This window comes from Amyelois transitella, chromosome 29, assembly GCF_032362555.1.
Source record: "Amyelois transitella isolate CPQ chromosome 29, ilAmyTran1.1, whole genome shotgun sequence".
Lineage (NCBI taxonomy): Eukaryota > Metazoa > Arthropoda > Insecta > Lepidoptera > Pyralidae > Amyelois > Amyelois transitella.
The window spans coordinates 5057997-5075691 of NC_083532.1; the positions used below are offsets into that span (position 1 = coordinate 5057997).

General features: G+C 38.1%; 2 protein-coding genes across 3 annotated transcripts in view; one reads left to right on the top strand and one right to left on the bottom strand.

The window, feature by feature from the left end:
* LOC106131755 (fibrohexamerin) overlaps window positions 1-17695 on the top strand; it is a 33136-nt gene that overhangs the window by 9294 nt on the left and 6147 nt on the right. The gene's annotated exons all lie outside the window — the stretch shown is intronic.
* LOC106131756 (uncharacterized) overlaps window positions 2860-17695 on the bottom strand; it is a 35844-nt gene continuing 21008 nt past the window's right edge. Inside the window, exons 2-9 of one of the 2 annotated variants that reach the window (XM_060952645.1) lie at window positions 16680-16782; window positions 14141-14325; window positions 12764-13600; window positions 10975-11158; window positions 7415-7563; window positions 6538-6706; window positions 5938-5989; window positions 2860-4568 (exon numbers count right to left, since the gene is read on the bottom strand). In XM_060952645.1, coding sequence (XP_060808628.1) covers window positions 4560-4568; window positions 5938-5989; window positions 6538-6706; window positions 7415-7563; window positions 10975-11158; window positions 12764-13600; window positions 14141-14325; window positions 16680-16774 — 1680 coding nt within the window. In that variant the 5' untranslated portion in view covers window positions 16775-16782 and the 3' untranslated portion in view covers window positions 2860-4559. The other variant, XM_060952644.1, reaches the window with a different exon arrangement.

The window sequence follows — 17695 nt, forward strand, 5'->3', positions numbered from 1 at the left end:
AAGGTTAAAAAAGAAGAATATTGACTAACTGTTAACTTAACGGAAACACGACCACCCACAGACTCGTCTTCAGGGAGAAAGCACTGATAATAAGGAAAATAAAATAAAAACATTTTTTGACAAATTTTTTTTTATTAAAAATCCATCACAATTGGAACACTAGCTTAAGACTCAAAAGGCAAAGCTATTTTCTTAAAGAAGACAATACTGCAACATGTCTTAAACTTTTTTATTACAAAATCTTTTTTTTAATCAACAATGGTTATTTTTTTTTATTCATACAGAAAATATTGATTGAAAAAAAAGTTACTTTTTTCATATAAAGGTTGGAAAACCTTAAGTTATAACTTTTTATAAAATGTTGAACTTATAAAATAAAATAATAACTTATAGTGGTTTAATCTGAAAGTTGAAAGTAGGTTCCATGGTTTTTGGTGAGTGTAGAAAAAACTTCCAAAGCGAAAATGAAGAAATGGGTACGAAGATTGGGTTAAGCCAAGTTAATTTTAATAATATTTTTGTAAGCTTTAATACATACATATAATCATATCTTTACCTATAAATCTTAATAATCTTTATAGTGATAAAGAAATGATTATATGTATGTATTAATTACTTACGTATTTTATATTACTTCGCATAAAAAAAGAAAGCCAAGTAGGTATAATTAGCCATAATTTTTAGGAATTTGCTATGGTTTTCAAAGTCTTTTATGACATAAAATCAAATCGTTGTATCGAACATTTTAAATGAATTAGGAAAAATAACCAGTTTTGATTTCCAATTTATTCTGCATACTAATTTAAACAGTAATGGAAAAATATTAACTATTTATTTGGAAAACTTTATTCTATCACAAAGCTGTTATTTTTTATATTTAATATTAGTATGTTATCACTGATTTTTTAATATCAAAATCATTATAGTTCATCATATTTAATTGTACTTCACTCCACGTGGGAAGAGGCTCATGAGACATACATATGCTTGCTTAGTTCAGATCAGACATCAGTTTCCACACAAAATCTTTATAAGTTTTGTTTTATAAATGAATCTAAATATTATTAAATTTAATGTCCATTATGTTTGCTTGTATTTTATGATCTAATAAATAATATCTTTCTTTTAACAAAATGGTGTGTCAATCATAAAGGTTGTTTATTGGTTAGATTTTAAATGAACCGATATTTGTTTTTTTATTTTTCTATAATGCATTCTTATATAAAATTCAGTGATAACATAGAATTACAATTTTCACTTAGGTATGCTAAGTTGTACTAGATATATAAAGGAAAAAAACTAAATATTACTCTTATATGTAAAGACTTGTACATAATACGGTAATGCATATTATTCATATATATTATTATATATGGCTTGTTTAAAAATATATCTATTTTAAGTACAACTAAGCATAAGCGGATTTTACATTTTATTAATTTATTTGTCTATATGACTTTATGAAGGCTTCTCACAGCCTGCGCTATATATAACTATTTCAAAATAATTTATATCCATGTATGTATATTTAGAATTTATTATTTGTGATGTAAAAATTAAAACCAATTTTTTTTTAATTTTAACATTTTTTTATACAGACATGGACATATACTTTAAATTCTTTTTTTTCAACTTTTTTGGTTATTGTGATATTTTTTTTCTATAAAAGAGCTACCCGGGAAGTATAACAGTCTATAATAATTAAAACTAAGGCGATTACATTGTTTAAGAAAATCTGATTCAGTAAATTTTTTAAATATACAAATTAAACAAATTTTTTTTTTTTTATTTCAAAGGACTTTTCTTCGTCTGCGCGCACGCGTTTTATTATATTTCTATAATATTGTTCTGAAAATGTTGTCATAAAAATTTGTACTCAATTTGAAACAACCTTCAACTTAATTATCCAAATCAATTATAATTTTATGAAATGTTTTAGCTGACATTGTTAATTTTCCGTCTATGTTAATTTCACCCTTTTTAAATAACCTTTGGACGGCTAACTACAACTTTTATCAAATATTCAAAATATATATTTTTTAAGTAATCAAATGTTTTAATAATGTCTGATTCAGATCTGTGCATGATCCATATTAATATTGTAAAATAATTTATATTTTCCGTAACGAAGAAACCCAACTATTGAACGGCCTTTGATACAATTTGGCACACTAGACCTTTAGAAGCAACATAAGCTACTTTAGTTTCTGTTGATTCTTACAAGGCGAAAGCTATTTCTAAATAAAATGTTATCCGAGAAGCTGTAATATTGACCTATTTTTCACAAATAAACAGTTCTCATACGTAGGCTAGGAAGTTTCCTACAAATTCACATTAATTGTGAATTTCCAGGAAATTTCCTGGAAATGCCAGGAAGTTTCCTGGAAATTCACAATGAAACAAAACACTGGTAAAAGCTAGTCTAATGTAAGGCTAAAAATCACCGAAGGAAATACAACTCCTTATTATAAATCTATCCCACTCCGTGTATATAACAAACTCACCAATTTATAAACTCCTTTATTTCGATTCAACAAAGCACCACATGTCCTTTTATTTACAAATTACAGCATGTCTAAGACATTCAACCTTTACTAAGAGTTTGGACGCAAAATTCATTACCTATTTACAATTAATGAAATATATTACCTCTATACTGAAACAATTAGAGATTGAGATTTATTTAATTATTCAAAATTAAATAAATGTAATATTATGTAGTTTGAGGAAAAATTTATTATATATAATGAATTTTTACATAATTAATTAAGTTCACTTATGTTTTTTTCTCTTTTTTTATTTAATTTTATTTAATTTTTTTAATGAATTTTTCCACACAACGCAGCAGTTTTATTTGCCTTTCCAAAATAATGATACAAATATACATTAGATTTCGATTAAATTTCGGTGAACTAAATAAATAATTATTAGCTGAGACAGCAAATAACATTTTTTTTTTTGTGGAGAAAATCTTGATATAAATAAGCCACTCTAATGTCATTTCTTTCATTGGAATTCAATTTAACATTGGAAATGAAAGCGAAACTAAATCATATGAACATTTTCCATGCCATTTAGGTGACTCATAAATTATAACCTAATATGCTGAACACTTCACGAATAATTACGTTTGTATGTTTTTGAAAGAAGAAGAATCAACTAAGCAGTATGTTACATGTGAAATTATTATGAAATTATATCTGAAATTATCACTCAAAATTCTTTAAAAATTATTTATATTTTTTAAATAACGATCACTTTAATATCATAGTTGGTAAGCTAATTATCTAACTAAATCAATTATTATTTTAAAGACAATATCATTGAAATGTATTAGACCCATTATTATTTTTTTTTAGCTTATTTCTCTTTTTGCAACATTTTAATATGTAAATTTAATACGTACACCCATCGTCAGGAGGTAAGAACCTCTGCTGTCGGCGGTAAGGGCTCGTTATATTGTTATTAATAATGAATAAACTGAAAAAATACTTATATGGTGATCAGATTGAGCAAGCTTTTTAAATTTAAAACTAATTTCATCTGATTTTTCAGTCAATAAAAATAATTAAAGCTTATAACATAAAAAAAAACTCATACTTTAAAAGAAATAACAGAAATGTTTACAATAATAAAGAGGTAATACAAAAGTAATACTGATTTCACAAAAAAAAACCCTTGACTATTATAAATGACGCAATTGAAAATATTTATAGAGAAAGAAAATATTTTTTAATATTTACAAAAGAAATACTGTACTGATTTTATATAATATTAGTAAAAGGAAGACAATGAAATATAAAAAAAATATACAAAAAAAAAAGATTAAAATGGGATACTAAGAAGTTTTAAATATGGTTTTTTATACATCGATTACTTTCATTTACACTTTCAAATAAATATTTCATCGTAATATACATGAACACAACCTACTTGTAAAAAAAATGATACGTTAAAAAAACTGATATTTTTAAAAAACATGTTGATTATATTTTTTAAATCGTTTTTTTCTAAAATAATGCAATTGGTAAATTTTATTCGCAATGGCACATTTGTATTAAAATTTATTACGGTAAATTTATTACTGTAAATTTATTACTGTAAATTTATTACGGTAAATTTATTACGGTAAATTTTAAACAATTACCGAATATGACATCTTCATACTAATTGGAAGTCATTGGAAGTTTCATAAGGAACAATAACTCTTTAAGTTTCTCATTGGACATTTATTCTATGAAATTTGATCCTTATACACATAAAAACTGTGACCATCTGTGCCGTAAATATTTTGGTATTAATTGTAACGGTCAAAACAAATTTAGTGATGATACAAGTTATAGCTGCTTAGTTACAATTTGGTAGTTCACCTTGTATATTTATTGGAATAAAAATATTTTTCTAAAACACAACAGTGATTCACGATCACTCAATTAATAAAGCCTTGTCTTCTCTTAACATTTCCCATAAAAAAGAAATCATTGATCATCTGATTTATGGCACAATTTAAATATTAAAAAAAAAAACTCTTACACGATGTTCGTAACCGGGTTTCCACTCTACCATCTCTGTTAAAAAAAGAAATAAAAAAAATAAGTAAAAACAAAACAAAAAATATATAAATCTTTGTAGTTAAACATATTATGTACCTCTCTGTGAAACAATTATATATGTATAAACCTTCTGCTTAACCCTACGGTAGACTGTTACATAATGCTATTAGCATTAAGTCCGTCTATTGTAATTTACAAACTGTAAATTTTACAGTAAAGAATAAATAAATACAACGCAATAACTGATCAATCAACGCACAGCCCAAACTACTAGACCGATTTAGCTGAAATTTGGCATGCAGATAGTTGATGTGATGAAGGCATCCGCTAAGAAAGGTTTTCTTGGAAATTCCCGCGGGAAGAAGAGATAGCGGGATTTTGCGTTTTATGCGGACGGGCGCTGTCGAGTTGATTGGTAAAATACAAAACCGACATTAAGTTGTAAAATTATAAAAATATATTATAATACATAATAATATTAATATACATATATTTTATTAATTGAAAAATTTCATCCAACGATGCAATTTCCTAACTATAACTTTTACTTTGTCATTAAGATTTATCTACGTACCTATCAAGTAATATATTAATTTGGCTCAAATCTTTTCAGACCAATTCAATGCTGCCAAATTTTATCTGCGCACTGATGTACGAGTCAGTGCTTTGCAGACATAACAATATACATAATTATATGCATATTTCAACCACCATATTGAAATTAACATAATAATAACTTAAAACGACAATAAATCACAATATTTAGAGAAAGTGTTCAGTAAAGTTCATTTGTTTCACAAATCTTAATTCCTAACATATACAAGTGTCATGTCACATCTGTAAGTATAAAAATATCATACCATATCTATACATGTAATATCAGCTATGCCAATGTCAATAATCACCGGTTAATTTGAAATAATATTTATAATTTGACATCTTAAATCTACAACAACCAACAACGAGATTTACCTAAAAATAATAATTTAACGACACAAATTTTCAAATTGTAGATACGAGTAGTACAATTTTGAACAACTAGTTTCTTTAAAAAATAATAAAAAAAAATTAGTCAGCAGATTTTTTTTGGAAATTTTTATAATAATTATTTACAACGTAATAATCGTGGCAAGTTTCAGCCAAAGTATGTTATTTTACGTGTAAAAAAAGGTGAAAAAAATATTAAAAAAAAACACTCTTTTTTAACTCCCATTAACTTCTCTATGCCACCCACTCACATTTTCTATTATAACCGGTCATTACTAACTTTAACCAAGTTATAAGCGTCACACAGCCCATTTTCAAATAGGTACATAATAATATAATAATAAATATACAATTATTTGGTAATATGGCCTATTTTGCTCGGCCTCTTTGATTGTACCTTTGCTTTGAGGCGCTCTCTTCTTATTTCTGTCAACCGTTTTCTTTCACAACTGGAAAAAAAATTTATAGAATTTAAAATTTTTTTTGAAATTTTTTTTAAAATAATACAGGTATTAAACGCGCACGAAATTTCATCTCGGACGTTTCTGTGCGCGTTTAATATCTGTATTGTTTATAAATAGTACGTCAAAAGACGCGTCACTGGCTCCTCTCCAGAGAGGAGAGAATGTAACCGGGACTAATCCCAGATGGATGGAGAATTATATCTGTTTTGTGTGTTAATATTAAATAAATAAATGTATAAATGAATGACTGAACTAACAAATGAATGAATGAGTGAACGAATGAGCGAGCGAATGAATGAGTGAATGAATGAGTGAACGAATGAATAAGTGAACGAATGAATGAATGAGTGAATGAATTAGTAAACGAGTGAATGAATGAGAGAACGAATGAATGAATGAGTAAACGAATGAGCGAGCATATGAATGAATGAGTGAACGAATGAATGAGTGAGTGAACAAATGAGTGAACGAGTGAACGAATGAGTGAACAAAAGAGTGAACGAATGAAAGAATAACATGTCCAAACAACTCACGCGTCCTGCCTGCCGTCGAGCAGCATGTCGGCGGTGAGCGCGTACATGTGCGCGGGCGGCACCTTGTGCGCGGTGGCGCGCCACACGCAGCGCGCCGCGCGCGCCGCGTACGAGAACGCGGGGTCGTCGCGCGGCACCACGCGCGGCCGCGACCGCGACGAGCACATGCCTTGGTGAGCGCATACATACATATAATGACGTCTATATCCAACAGTCTTGTATAGACTGATAGGCCACGTTCAGCTGTTTGGTTTTAAGATAGAATTGAGATTCAAATAGTGACAGGTTGCTAGCCCATCGCCTAAAGAAGAATCCCTATGAATGAATGACTGAACTAACATCATTCGTTTTCAACTAGATAGGATGCTAGGAAATCAATTAATATTGTCTCACTGTGATTGACAGATGACGTGTGACATAAATGAAATCATCATATCACGTTCTTCAACTGATAATAGTAATTAATGGATAATTGGAGGTCGAATTTTTCCATCCATCTTTCTCGCGGGTTCAGTGCTTTAGGCGTGACAAACAGACAGCCAAGAGTTACTTTCGCATTTGTAATGTTTCGAATTTAAAAATGACAATAATTTTTGTAGCTTCACTGATTGATAATTGTAAAATAAAGTACTGCGTGTGTCGTGTGGTTCCCAGCACCAATAGAAAAATGAATAGGATCACCCCATCTCTTTCCCATGGATGTCGTAAAAGGCGACTTAGGGATAGGCTTAGATACTTGGGTTTCTTTATTAGGCGATGGACTAGCAACCTGTCACTATTTGAATCTCAATTCTATCATTAAGCCAAATAGCTGAACGTGGCCATTTCAGTCTTTTCAAGTATGTATTATATGTATTTAATTCAAAACTCAACTCACCCGTAATGAAAATGTCTTCCAAATGGAAGAAATGCGTCGTCAATGCCGCCTCGTAGAGCGCATGCGCGGCCGGCGCCGACAGCACGTACCCCGTGCCGGACACGTATCGCGGGTAGACACGTCCGCCGAACATGTAGCGGGGACTGTACCTGTCGAGGGACAGTGTTATAGCGCGGGTACACACGTCCGCCGAACATGTAGCGGAGACTGTACCTGTCGAGGGACAGTGTTATAGCGCGGGTACACACGCCCGCCGAACATGTAGCGGGGACTGTACCTGTGGGGGACAGTGTTATAGCGCGGGTACACACGCCCGCCGAACATGTAGCGGGGACTGTACCTGTCGGGGGACAGTGTTATAGCGCGGGTACACACGCCCGCCGAACATGTAGCGGGGACTGTACCTGTCGGGGACAGTGTTATAGCGCGGGTACACACGCCCGCCGAACATGTAGCGGGGACTGTACCTGTCGGGGACAGTGTTATAGCGCGGGTACACACGCCCGCCGAACATGTAGCGGGGACTGTACCTGTGGGGGACAGTGTTATAGCGCGGGTACACACGCCCGCCGAACATGTAGCGGGGACTGTACCTGTCGGGGACAGTGTTATAGCGCGGGTACACACGCCCGCCGAACATGTAGCGGGGACTGTACCTGTCGGGGACAGTGTTATAGCGCGGGTACACACGCCCGCCGAACATGTAGCGGGGACTGTACCTGTCGGGGACAGTGTTATAGCGCGGGTACACACGCCCGCCGAACATGTAGCGGGGACTGTACCTGTCGGGGACAGTGTTATAGCGCGGGTACACACGCCCGCCGAACATGTAGCGGGGACTGTACCTGTGGGGGACAGTGTTATAGCGCGGGTACACACGCCCGCCGAACATGTAGCGGGGACTGTACCTGTGGGGGACAGTGTTATAGCGCGGGTACACACGCCCGCCGAACATGTAGCGGGGACTGTACCTGTGGGGGACAGTGTTATAGCGCGGGTACACACGCCCGCCGAACATGTAGCGGGGACTGTACCTGTGGGGGGACAGTGTTATAGCGCGGGTACACACGCCCGCCGAACATGTAGCGGGGACTGTACCTGTGGGGGACAGTGTTATAGCGCGGGTACACACGCCCGCCGAACATGTAGCGGGGACTGTACCTGTCGGGGGACAGTGTTATAGCGCAGGTACACACGCCCGCCGAACATGTAGCGGGGACTGTACCTGTGGGGGGACAGTGTTATAGCGCGGGTACACACGCCCGCCGAACATGTAGCGGGGACTGTACCTGTCGGGGGACAGTGTTATAGCGCGGGTACACACGCCCGCCGAACATGTAGCGGGGACTGTACCTGTGGGGGACAGAGTTATAGCGCGGGTACACACGCCCGCCGAACATGTAGCGGGGACTGTACCTGTCGGGGGACAGAGTTATAGCGCGGGTACACACGCCCGCCGAACATGTAGCGGGGACTGTACCTGTGGGGGACAGTGTTATAGCGCGGGTACACACGCCCGCCGAACATGTAGCGGGGACTGTACCTGTGGGGGACAGTGTTATAGCGCGGGTACACACGCCCGCCGAACATGTAGCGGGGACTGTACCTGTGGGGGACAGTGTTATAGCGCGGGTACACACGCCCGCCGAACATGTAGCGGGGACTGTACCTGTCGGGGGACAGTGTTATAGCGCGGGTACACACGCCCGCCGAACATGTAGCGGGGACTGTACCTGTGGGGGACAGTGTTATAGCGCGGGTACACACGCCCGCCGAACATGTAGCGGGGACTGTACCTGTCGGGGGACAGTGTTATAGCGCGGGTACACACGCCCGCCGAACATGTAGCGGGGACTGTACCTGTGGGGGACAGTGTTATAGCGCGGGTACACACGCCCGCTAACATGTAGCGGGGACTGTACCTGTGGGGGACAGTGTTATAGCGCGGGTACACACGCCCGCCGAACATGTAGCGGGGACTGTACCTGTCGGGGGACAGTGTTATAGCGCGGGTACACACGCCCGCTAACATGTAGCGGGGACTGTACCTGTCGGGGGACAGTGTTATAGCGCGGGTACACACGCCCGCCGAACATGTAGCGGGGACTGTACCTGTCGGGGGACAGTGTTATAGCGCGGGTACACACGTCCGCCGAACATGTAGCGGGGACTGTACCTGTCGGGGGACAGTGTTATAGCGCGGGTACACACGCCCGCCGAACATGTAGCGGGGACTGTACCTGTGGGGGGACAGTGTTATAGCGCGGGTACACACGCCCGCCGAACATGTAGCGGGGACTGTACCTGTCGGGGGACAGTGTTATAGCGCGGGTACACACGCCCGCCGAACATGTAGCGGGGACTGTACCTGTGGGGGACAGTGTTATAGCGCGGGTACACACGCCCGCTAACATGTAGCGGGGACTGTACCTGTGGGGGACAGTGTTATAGCGCGGGTACACACGCCCGCCGAACATGTAGCGGGGACTGTACCTGTGGGGGACAGTGTTATAGCGCGGGTACACACGCCCGCCGAACATGTAGCGGGGACTGTACCTGTGGGGGACAGTGTTATAGCGCGGGTACACACGCCCGCCGAACATGTAGCGGGGACTGTACCTGTGGGGGGACAGTGTTATAGCGCGGGTACACACGCCCGCCGAACATGTAGCGGGGACTGTACCTGTGGGGGACAGTGTTATAGCGCGGGTACACACGCCCGCCGAACATGTAGCGGGGACTGTACCTGTCGGGGGACAGTGTTATAGCGCGGGTACACACGTGACCTATCAGTCTTTTTGGGACTGTTATCTCTGTCTACACCGTAAGAGATATAGACGTGACCATATGTATGTATGTATATCCAACTAATATTAAAAATGGGAAAGTTTGTGAGTATGTCAGTATGGATATTTGTTACTCTTTCACGCAAAAACTACTGACTGACTACTGAACCAATTACGATGAAATTCGGTATGTAGGTAGCTGAAGACCCAGAATAACATATAGGCTACTTTTTATCCCGGAGTTACCGCGGGATAGATTCCACACGGACGAAGTCGGGGGCGGCCTCTAGGCCTCTATACATACATACATATATAAAATCACACCCCTTCCCCGGAGGGGTAGGCCGAGACTACCTCTTTCCACTTGCCACGACCTCTGCTTACTTCCTTCGCTTCATCCTCATTCATAACTCTCTTCATGCAAGCTCGGCGGTTTCGGGTACCTTTGACCTGACCTTATATATATATATACATACATACATACATACATATAGTCACGTCTATATCCCTTGCGGGGTAGACAGAGCCAATCGTCCCGAAAAGACTGAATGGCCACATTCAGCTGCTCTGCTTAATGATGGAATTGAGATCCAAATAGTGACAGGTTGCAAGCCCATCGCCTAAAAAAAAGGATCGCAATTTTATAAGCCTATCCCTTAGTCGCCTTTTACGACATCCATGTGAAAGAGATGGAGTGGTCCTATTCTTTTTCGTATTGGTGCCGGGAACCACACGGCACACATATATATATATATTATATATTAATTCACTTACCACTTATTATGCGAATCCAACACAGGCTTCGCGCCGTGTATAAGATCTCCTATCAGAAGGTACTCTTTACCCTTGTAACCTTTGGCCACCTTCTCATCAAACTCCTCGGATCTATTCCTCAGGTTCATCACGAGGTTCGGTACATTTATGTACATGTCATCGTCTGTTTTTAAAATGTAGCGAACTGAAATTAAAAAAATAATTTTTTAGTCGTTATTTTTATGGGTCTGTTGAAAAATATGTAACTTTTTTTTTTTTTATTGTCATTACAAAAAAAACAACAATTACAATGGTACACATAATGCATTAGGTTAAAACCACAAAGGTTTGTTGTCTACTAATGCAGTTAAATACATTTCAAAGTTTTGTTAACAGTTACATACGTAAGAAAAATATAATAAAATAAAAATAAACAACGTTACTTAAGCAGTTAGGTATTTAAAACATTTTCACAAAATATATTTATCCATATTTTCTACAAAATACTCTTTAAGCTTTCTTTTAATATTTTTACCTACATCACTATGATTAATTGATTTAATTGAATTCATGAAATTATATCACGTCTTCATCCCTTGCGGGGTAGACAGAGCCAATACACTCTGGAAGGCCACGTTTAGCTGATTCAAATAGAGACAGGTTGACTTAATGGTAGAATTGAGATTCAAATAGTGACAGGTTGACTTAATGGTAGAATTGAGATTCAAATAGTGACAGGTTGACTTAATGGTAGAATTGAGATTCAAATAGTGACAGGTGGACTTAATGGTAGAATTGAGATTCAAATGGTGACAGGTTGACTTAATGGTAGAATTGAGATTCAAATAGTGACAGGTGGACTTAATGGTAGAATTGAGATTCAAATGGTGACAGGTTGACTTAATGGTAGAATTGAGATTTAAATAGTGACAGGTTGACTTAATGGTAGAATTGAGATTCAAATAGTGACAGGTTGACTTAATGGTAGAATTGAGATTTAGATAGTGACAGGTTGACTTAATGGTAGAATTGAGATTCAAATAGTGACAGGTTGACTTAATGATAGAATTGAGATTCAAATAGAGACAGGTTGCTAGCCCATCGTTTTTCATCCACCACCATTTTCTTTAGTTACAACATCCATGGATAAGATGTCGAGTGGTCCTATTCTAAAGTGCTAAAAACCACACAGCTCACCCAAAAATTTTCATCGTGTCCTATCAGTCTTTTCAAGACTGTTGGCTCCGTCTACCCCGCAAGGGATATAGACGTGACCATATGTATGTATAAATAGTATTGCTTTGTAAAAAGTCTTGATCTTTGATTATTTCATCTCTCCTGACTTCAGTCCCGGTCGCATCCTCACCACTCTGGAGAGGAGCCCGGGGTATGCCTTTGACCATGGATCCTGGATTGGGTGAGTCAGATACATACATACATACCTACATAAAATCACGCCTCTTTCCCGGAGGGGTAGGCAGAGACTATGTATCGTATGTATTGAAATATGATAAAAAACATACATACATATGGTCACGCTTTTACCCCTTTGGGGTAGACAGAACCAATAGTCTTGAAAAGACTGAATGGCCACGTTCAGCTATTTGGCTCAATGATAGAATTGAGATTCAAATAGCGACAGGTTGCAAGCCCATCGCCTAAAAAAGAATCCCAAGTTTGTAAGCCTATCCCTTAGTCGCCTTTTACGACATCCATGGGAAAGAGATGGAGTGGTCCTATTCTTTTTTGTATTGGTGCCGGGAACCACACGGCACACATGATAAAAAACAATAAAATTCATTCAACTCACCGCTCTCATTGCAGCTATTTTTGATCCATTTCAACATCATTATACTTTTCAACGTTAAATTATTGTAAGAATCAACAAAACCCTCCTGTATAACATCCCTATACTTCTCCACTTCCTCTTCGATCTTGTTCTGTATCCTGGAATCGTTATCATTACTCGGCATGCCTAATAAAAACACGACTTTATAATCAGGCACAACATTCTCACTGACAACATCACTTTTCACCCGCGCCATATTGAATTTGATCAATTTAATCAGTCTGTGAACATCTTGACTGTCACTGTAACCTTTCGGCGGTATACTCATTATATTAGACTCGTAATCCAACTCGTAATCGTCCGTCTGTTCGTTCAGTTCCTTATTCATGTCGAACTCCGGCAGCATAGCGTTTGTCTCGTCATCATCGTCAAACCGTTTCTCAGGTACCTCCTCAGTTTTGACATCGCTCTGCAACGCTTTAGCCAATTCCGGTAATAACCGGCTAAAACTGGTTATGTCCCGTTTAGACCGGCTGGCGTTCTCGCTAATGTTGCTACCATTCATCGGGTATAAATCGTACGTGTAATTGTAGTTTTTGTATCTCTCTCTAACTGTGTGGTATATTCGAGAGATTTTCATGTATGTCTGATAATGACCCCACGTTTCCCTTATCGCTTGTCTCTCCTCGAAGTTGGTCGTGGAGGAACAGACTATTATAAGTAGGAATAGATTGTTCTTTTTGTCTCTGGTCGATTTGGGGCACACGTCATTGGGTTCGTGGATTATAGTGACGTTGTTCGGTTGCACATAGATTCTGGTGTCGCGGTTCGAATCTATTGACCAGCCGGCGACTAAGACTGGAAATAAATTAGTTTTTATATTTCTAAAATTGGATATTTGATTCTTTTTTACAATGCAACATCAAGTACAAATCAAATTGTTTAAAACATTATTGTATCAATAAGTTCAGCGGTTTATTATAGTGCATAGGTATTTAAAGTTAAATCAAAGTGCAATTTTACATCATCCCAAGAGCATCCCCAGTTTATTTCCATATCTACATACATACATCACGTCACGGTCACGTCTATATCCCTTGCGGGGCAGACAGAGCCAACATTCTCGAAAAGACTGAATGGCCACGTTCAGCTGTTTGGCTTAATGATAAAATTGAGATTCAAATAGTGACAGGTTGCTAGCCCATCGCCTAAAAGAAGAATCCCAAGTTTATAAGCCTACCCCTTAGTCGCCTTTTACGACATCCATGGGAAAGAGATGGAGTGGTCCTATTCTTTTCTGTACTGGTGCCGGGAACCACACGGCACATTTCCATATCTAAGTTTTACTACTTTTAATAGAGTGCTTTACCGTTTTTAACAGTCAGTGACTAAACTTACCTTTCGGAAGCTGAGTATTAGCACGGTTATAAACTGGTATGTACATGAGTACGCAGAACATAATCATGGCTGTGCAGAAGAGGAAATATTTGGCTAGTATTGTCACCGTGGATCTCCTCTCTCTTTCCCTCTCCTCCGGCCGGTTATCGGACACGTACCGGGGGCAGCGACGGCTTTTCTCGTACCTGGAATGGTGAACATACATACATATGTCTATATCCCTTGCGGGGTAGACAGAGCCAACAGTCTTGAAAAGACCGAATGGCCACGTTCAGGTGTTTAGGTTGCTAGCCCATCGCCTATAAAAAGAATCCCAATTTTGTAAGGTTATCCCTTACTCGCCTTTTACGACATCCATGGGAAAGAGATGGAGATTCTTTTTTGTATTTGTATTGGTGCTGGGAACCACACGGCACAACAATGGTGAATTTGAATCCATAACATACAATGTGGCGACATCTCTACGCCACAAAAAACAACAACCGACCACGCGACGCTATCAGTCAAAAACAGCGAATGGTCTAAATCGCGCAAGCAAAGATTTCACGGAGCATATAATATACAACCTCCGACACAACATCGTCTGTCGCGCGGTTCCCCAGGCGTCACACTTAGCTTGGCGGAAGATCTTCCCTTTGGTGTCGGTCGAGCCGAATCATCGCTCCAACTATATTTAATCACGTCTATATCTAAAAGACAAAGCTCACAGTCTTGTAACTGATAGGCCGCGTTCAGCTGTTTCGCGTCGCGATGAAATTCAAATAGTGACAGATCGCTAGCCCATCATTTTGAACAAGAATCATAAGTTTTGAATCTCAATTCTATCATTAAGCCTAACAGCTGAACGTGGCCAATCAGTCTTTTCAAGCTTGTTGGCTCGGTCTTCCCCGCAAGGGATATAGACGTGAACATATGTATGATGTATGTAAAAAAAATGGTGAGTTAACTATCAATGTGACTGACTGACTAGAAGATGGTGAAATTTTATAATAATTTTATTTGCATGATTCACATTGTTTATACATACGACTGTCAAGAAAGTAGCAGGAAAAGATCAATAATACACAAACTGTTTGTTATTCATCCAAATTTATTTTATCACCTTCAAAATATGCTCCTTTAGAAACGATACACTTACGCCAACGAATAATCCAATCATCAAAACATTTTTTAAACGCTGTTTCCGGAATTGAGGTCAGTTCTCGCCGCGAAATCTCTTTTATGTCTTCTACCGATTGAAAACGGGTGCCACGAAGTGGTAATTTGAGTTTAGGAAAAAGAAAAAAGTCGGCTGGAGCCATATCTGGTGAATATGGTGGTTGCTCGATGGTATTTGTTGAGTGTTTGGTTAAAAATTCGTTCACAATGATGGCCTTGTGCGAAGGTGCATTATCATGGTGCAAAATCCAAGAATTTTCTTTCCACAAATCTGGCCTTTTTCGTCGGATTTGCTCTCTTAAACGCCGCATAACACTCAAATAATATTCCTTATTTACCGTTTGACCTTCCGGCAAGAATTCCGAGTGCACAACACCGCGATAGTCAAAGAAAACAGTCAACATGACTTTGACTTTTGAACGACTTTGGCGTGGTTTTTTCGGTTTCGGTTCAGTTGGAAGGCGCCACTCCGAAGCTTGTTGACTAGTTTGCATGTCAAACTCGTAAACCCACGTCTCGTCACCAGTAACAATGCGTTTCATGAATGTTGGGTCGGAATTGACTCGTTCTAGCATGTCCTCAGCGACTCTCATGCGATTGAGTTTTTGAAAAAAATTCAGGTCTTTTGGGACTAGCCGAGCGGCAACATGTTTCATACCCAAATTATTAGTTAAAATGGTACGGATCGACTCGTGAGATACAGAAAGTTCGGTGGCTATCTCTCTCAAAGTTGAATGAGGATTTTCAGTCACTATTTCCTTCACTTTTGCGATGTTAACTTCAGTTGCAGACGTTGATGGCCTACCAGAGCGAGGCAAATCTTCCATCACATCTCGACCGCTTTTGAACGCTTTGTACCACTCATAAGCACGAGTTTTTGATAAAGTCGATTCACCGTAAGCCTTCTGTAACATTTTCAGTGACTCCGAACACGATATTCCATTGGCAATGGAAAATTTAAGACAAACTCTTTGTTCGATGTTTTTATCCATTATGAAATTAGCAATACACACTAGATATGATATAACTAAAAATAGCACTGTATTTAATGTAAACAACAGATGCAACTCAAACTCCGCGCCAAAATGGAAAACAGTTGTGCCAATCTAACAACAACAAAAAAAAACAAAAATTTGAATTTGGAACCATAAATAAATAATCCATTCCCGATACTTTTCTGACTGAATGTATATATAAATCAACCTGCACAGCACAACCTGCTGGCGCAGGCGCAGACGCGCAAATATTAATGATAAGTATAAACTCAAAATTAGAATCACATTTGTTTTTTATAGTACACATGTATTAAGTAAATCATAAATAAATAGTTAAATTCAATGTTTATCGTCCATATACTCTTTAATTTGTCCAATTCCCTCACCTGTAAGAGATGATGGGGCTGTCATCACTGTCCCTGCCCGAGGAGTGGCACCAGTCTTCATCATCCCAGTTGTTCTTGTCATGCCGGTGTGCCATGTATCGATCTGGTGATGAAGAATTAATAATTATATACATATATACCTACTAGAGGCCGCCCGCGACTTCGTCCGCATGGAAACCCTATCAATCCCGCGGAAATTTCGGGATGTAAAGTAGCCTATATGTTATTCTGGGTCATCAGCTACCTACATACCAAATTTCATCGTAATCGGCTCAGTAGTTTTTGCGTGAAAGTATAACAAACATCCACACTGACATACTCACAAACTTTCGCATTTATAATATTAGTAGGATATTTACGGGACAAATTACACAGATTAAGTTAGCCTCGATGTAAATTCAAAATTCGAAATTCGACGTGTGTTACGCGAGATGCTTATTCAAATGTAGACCGTTGAGCCAATCAGAGCGAGCGATTTGAACCCGCAACTTTTATTTTCTAATTCAAAATTGGATCAGGCTTTAGTCTTCCATCTCACCTGATGGTAAAAATCGGGTCCGCTATTGAAAAAAAAATCAAAATAGATAATATAATAACTAGAGAACACGTGTATTAATGTACGATTATGTTTAATGAAAATATTTGGGCAATGAATTACTAAAACAGCAGTTATCTTAAAGAGGAATAAGTAGGATTCCTATGTTTTTTTTATTCATCTTTTAAATTGTTTATTTGTCACACATCTATACTAATATTATAAATCTGAAGATTTTGTTTGTTTGAAAGCGCTAATCCCAGGAACTACTGGTTCGAATTGAAAAATTAATTTGTGTTGAATAGACCATTTATCGAGGAAGGCTTTAGGCTATAGGTATAACATTACGCTCCAACTTTAAAGAGCGAAGAACTAATGGAAAATGTAAAAAAAAACGGTGAAAATAATTCATCCTTGAGGGTTTCAATGATGCCCAAAATAACTATTCCACGCGGACGAAGTCGCGGGCACAGCTAGTAAT